At 32.7% G+C, this 5,632-nt stretch overlaps 1 protein-coding gene across 1 annotated transcript; it reads right to left on the bottom strand.

The window, feature by feature from the left end:
• On the bottom strand, window positions 1–3,039 carry LOC132142045 (CD209 antigen-like protein E). The gene is made up of 5 exons (XM_059551683.1): window positions 2,859–3,039; window positions 2,525–2,629; window positions 866–987; window positions 501–604; window positions 1–286 (listed from the first exon to the last, which is right to left on the bottom strand). Exons 1-5 carry the CDS (start codon window positions 2,959–2,961, stop codon window positions 148–150), a joined length of 573 nt encoding a protein of 190 aa, XP_059407666.1. The 5' UTR covers window positions 2,962–3,039; the 3' UTR covers window positions 1–147.
• Window positions 3,040–5,632: the final 2,593 nt, after the last annotated feature.

The following is a 5,632-nucleotide window of genomic DNA, read 5'->3' as shown; positions in this document are numbered from 1 at the left end:
TCGACCATTTTATTCATAAAGCAATTCAGCTCAAAAGCAGTTTCACAGACACTCAAAATCAGAATAATAGGGAGAATCAGTGACAATTTTAGATTCTTAATAATGATTCCATAAATCAAGGAAAAGCATGACAAGTAAGGATGAACTCTATTTCTCACAAATCCCTTTTTTCTTCTCGGAGCATGAGTGATCATTCCAGTTGTTCAGGACAGGATCTGAAGGTCTCATTTCAATACAGTCCTCGCTTTTACCATGATAGTTATTTGGCTCACCTTCAGCCCAAAACCTGAATAAAATGTGTCAGTTTTCACCCATTTAGAAACTAAATGAGGATTGTCACAAGCAATTAAAAAATTAACATCACATGCAGTAGCAGAAGAGTTTCAAGAATAAATTAAAATAGAGTAAAACAATGTATAAGAGAGAAGATGATCTTATTTAAAATAAGAATAAAAAGCTTAAACAAATAAATCTTCAGTTTTTTTTGTTTTAGTTATTACCCTTGTGTCAGTGGTGAGTTATCCACCCATTTCATGTTGCCCTCGTTCTCTCTGTCAGACAAACCAATCCACACTCTCTCTTTGATAAATGATGATATGTGTCTCTGTGTCTGAATAAAAACAGGAATAAGTGTGAAGTCAAGACTTGGAGAAACTTGTTCATGCCTTTATCACCAGCAGGGTAATCATTTTTCAAAGTTTTTAAATTCCTTGTTTTATTTTTGTGATTTTTTATTTTTATGATTATTTTACTTTCTTTTATGTAAAGCACTTTGAATTACCATTGTGTACGAAATGTGCTATATACATAAACTTGCCATGCCTTGATTGCTCTCATTCATTAACAGACACTTACACAAACTCACCTGCTTCTCTTCAGTGTTGATAATGACCAGATCAGCTCCACGATCCCTGCAGTACTGTCTGCTGTCAGACCAGCTCTTCTCCTCAGTGGACATGAACAAGCCATCTGGACCCCACAGATATCCTGACAAGGATAAACTTTTTTTAAACTGTATATATATATATATATATATATATATATATATATATATATATATATATATATATATATATATATATATATTTATATATATACACAGCAAAATCCCCAGTGTTAATTTAACACTCTGAGTGTGGAGCCTGTGGACTCATATAAACTCTGAAGCAGTGTTAAAATTAACACTGAAGCAGAGTTGAAGTTAATGAGATAATTAAGAAGTTAATTGAGTTATGATTAAGCATTATTGAAGACACCTGATGTTAACAAGCAGACTCAGCAAACGAGAAAATCACAAGTTGTGTGTCACCATTATAGTGGTCAGTGTTTGCTTTAGTTGGGATCTTGGACCTTCAGTTATTTACTTTAGACTTTTTGGGGTTGTGGTAACAGAATTATAACATACAGACCAGAGAAAAGGCAATTATGTGTGCTATTGATTGTGGTTTGGACTAATTAACATGGAATGACATGAATGCGTGAGTTGAGGTTTCATTAATGTATACATAAATTAAGTGGAAAAAAAAGATAGCGTTTAGACACGTTTTTAAAAGTTAGTTCTACATAAAGAAAAAACTATTTAGTTTAGACACACAGACATCAAGAATCAGCGTGAGCATCACAACAACGGTGACCATCAAAAAAGCATGTAGGAGCCAATAAAAACTCATCCATGGCTCCCATCATGCATTGCGGCATGAATAAATTATGAGCTGAACTGTCTTTTTAACTTTTTATTCTAACTTTATTTTATTTTTGCTGTTTTTATGTGAATTTTTAGTATCTAGTTTTGTGATGTTCAGAGTAGATCTGTTTATCTGGATATGCTGTTTGTCACCGTTGTTGAGATTCATACGCTGATTCTTGTTATCTGTGTGTGCCTTAAATAAACACTCTTTAATTAAAAAAAAACTAAAAAAAAATCAGAATCACTTGCAAGAGATAGCTACAAAATGATTAGAAAATGCAGATGCTTTCATTGTGGAATCAAAGCTGTTACAATCAATAATGGAGAAGTATTTAGAGAAAACACTGTAAATGAGTTCAGCAACTCAGGTCAAACAACGATTACATTAAAACATAATCATCACCACCCGTTGACTTTTACTTTTAACTTGCAAAACAAATTTTAAAAGTAAAAAGCCACAAGCCAAGATCACAACTAAAGCAAACACTGACCACTATAAAGGTGACCCACAAATTGAGATTTTCTCGTTTGGTGAGTCTGCTTGTTAACATCAGATGTCTTTAATAATGGTCAATCATAACTCAATTAACTTCTTAATTATCTCATTAACTTCAACTCTGCTTCAGTGTTACTTTTAACACTGCTTCAGAGTTTATATGAGTCCACAGACTCCACACTCAGAGTGTTAAATTAACACTGGAGATTTTGGTGTGTGTATATATATATATATATATATATATATATATATATATATATATATATATATATATATATATATATATATATATATATATAAAGGAAAATTAAACTACTTGACCATAAATGATTTGCACTAACCTCGCTTAGTAGCGGCCTGAAAATGCATCAGTAAGATTCCAGCAATCAGAAGTAGACAAATAATCCCGAGAAAAACAGTGATCGGCACCAAACATCGACTTCTTCCTGTCAGATAGGAAGAAAACACAAAAATATTGATTAATAAACTGAATATTATTAGGATGTAAGTTCTAAGAATAAAGTATTGTTTAATAAGAACATTTTAAATTACTATAGGGTAAAATATGAAAACAAGACTATAAAATTAAATAGAATGGAAAATTGACAATATTGTTCTTAGAAAACAATGACTGAAATTGTATCTAACAGTTCTCCTTTACAAAATTAAACGTACGGCAGCTTTGAGCTTGTTCTTCATAATTGCAGTTTCTTTGAGGTCCAGTTGTGTTCTTAACATTTCTGCATTTAGCATTATTATAAAAGTCCTCTAATTCCATGTTTTGTTCCTGCGTCTTGCTGTGCGTCTTCACAGAGGGGATGTGGTCTTAAATGAAACCTACTCTTGTTTTAATAGTGCTAAATCTACAAAGAAAGTGATTTCATTGGACATTCGTGAAAAGACTTCCAGTATGAAACTCCACAGACCAAAAAATTATATGTATTACATATAAATGCATGTAAGTAAAAACATAACAAGGATGAACCCTATTTCTCACAAATCCCATTTTCCCCATTCCTGTTGTTCATGTCTAAAGAAAAAAATGTATATATATATATATATATAGATATATATATATATATACTGATATACTGTAAAACCCGACAAGTTAACTTAACTTAAACCGTTTGAGTAAACAGATTGCCTTGATTTAAACCATGTACATTCAAGTAATTAAGTGATTAACTAAGTGCTGATTGAGAATTAGTGATGAACAGCTGCTGTTAACAAACAGAATCACTGAAGAAAAGAGAAACACAAGAACTACTACAACTGACTTCAGACACAGTCTTAGATGAAATCAACTGAAATAAAATACATGAAATCTCTCAAGATCTGATTAAACAACCCCACAAACAGCATCACCAGCTGCACTTATTAATAACCAGACTGACTTTATTTCTGTCAGACGTCTACAGAAGATCTTATTGAGAATGAACTAAGGTTTAGATGTTGATTTATTGTTTCATTTGAAGTAACCATGTTAGAGATCAGTGTTTGCTTTAGTTGGGCTCTTGACCCTTGACTTCTGTTTTAGTCTTTTCTCAGGCTGTTACAACCATGTGTTTCTGAAACACACTTGTTGTAACTCAAAAGCCCAGAAGAAATGCCTTCAGGTGTTAACCTGTACCTAGGTGTAGGTTGTTATACTTTATATTGGTGATGATAATCATCAATTAATGAACTGCTTGGAGTCTACTCTCCGATGAAATAAGTGTTGTGTAATTTGATTGATTATAGTAAAAGTGATTCTAAGAGAAAGTGGTTCTGTGATAATCAGTTAATCTTAATGACTTTTCGAACAGTGTGGTCTTATACGGTGTCAATTAGTCACACACAGACATCAATAATCAGAATATGAACCACAACAATGGTGACCATAAAAAAATTCCTGCAGAGCATGCTGGGAGCCATGGATGAGTTTTGTACTTCAATAGTACCCAGCATGCATTGCAGCATGTTTTTTTTCGTCACCATTGTAGAGGTTGATGTTCTGATTTTTAATCTCTGTGTTTGACCAACTACTGGCATAGAAGAAAAATTATGTGTACAAAATGTTTATAAAGTCATCTTTATATTAACTGAATCTTAGTGTCATTTTTACTAGGTCCACTTCTACTAATTACACTACACCTACTTCATCAGAGGTTAGACTCCATACGGATCAATAATTGTGAATAATAATAATGAATAATTATCATCACCAATATAAAGTATAACAACCTACACCTAGATACAGGTTAACACCTGATGGCATTTTTTTCTGGGCTTTTGAATTACAACAAATGTGTTTTAGAAACACACGGTTATAACAGCCAGAGAAAAGACTAAGACAGAAATCTAGGGTCAAGAGCCCAACTAAAGCAAACACTGATCTCTAACATGGTTACTTCAAAAGAAACAATAAATCAACATCTAAACCTTAGTTCATTCTCAATAAGATCTTCTGTAGATGTCTGACAGAAATAAAGTCAGTCTGGTTATTAATAAGTGGAGCTGGTGATGCTGTTTGTGGGGTTGTTTAATCAGATCTTGAGAGATTTCATGTATTTTATTTCAGTTGATTTCATCTAAGGCTGTGTCTGAAGTCAGTTGTAGTAGTTCTTGTGTTTCTCTTTTCTTCAGTGATTCTGTTTGTTAACAGCAGCTGTTCATCACTAATTCACAATTATCACTCAGTTAATCACTTAATTACTTAATTGCAATGTATATCTTCTTTCAGTGAACTCAACTGAATTAAGTTCAGAGTACTCATAACTGTTAGTTTTTTCAACTTAAATGGTTTAAGGCAATCGGTTGCCTCAAATGGTTTGTTAACATAACTTGTCAGGTTTGAGTGAGGCTGTGTCTGAAGTCAGCTGTAGTTCCTTTCTCTCTTTTCTTCAGTAATTCTGTTTGTTAACAGCAGGTGTTCATCACTAAAGCTCAATTATCAGTCAATTAATCACTTAATTACTTAATTGCAATGTATATCTTCTTTCAGTGAACTCAAATGAATTAAGTTCAGAGTACTCATAACTGTTAGTTTTTTCATCTTAAACGGTTTAAGGCAATCGGTTTCCTCAAATGGTTTGAGTTAACATAACTTAAGGATATCTGTTTACTCAAACCGTTTGAGTTAAGTTTACTTGTCGGGTTTTACAGTCAAGGCAATCGGTTTACTCAAACGATTTGAGTTAAGTTAACTTCTCGGGTTTTACAGTGTATATTAATATAACATGTTAATAAGGTAAATAAAATAAGTATATATATTTAATGTAGCCTAAAAGCAGAAGCTTTTACAAGTTGTTGCTAGAAACAAATTATTATTATTATTATTATTATTATTTTATAGAACTGTACTTATCCAGAGTGAGCAAAAGGGCCGGTAAAATCACTCTGGACCCCTCACATCCAGCACACTCTCTCTTTGAACTGTTGCCATCTGGTCGACGCTACAGAGCACTGAG

Source organism: Carassius carassius, chromosome 6 (assembly GCF_963082965.1).
Source record: "Carassius carassius chromosome 6, fCarCar2.1, whole genome shotgun sequence".
NCBI classification, from domain to species: domain Eukaryota; kingdom Metazoa; phylum Chordata; class Actinopteri; order Cypriniformes; family Cyprinidae; genus Carassius; species Carassius carassius.
The sequence above is the reverse complement of the archived record's forward strand: the minus strand, read 5'-3'. Positions and strand labels throughout refer to the sequence as shown.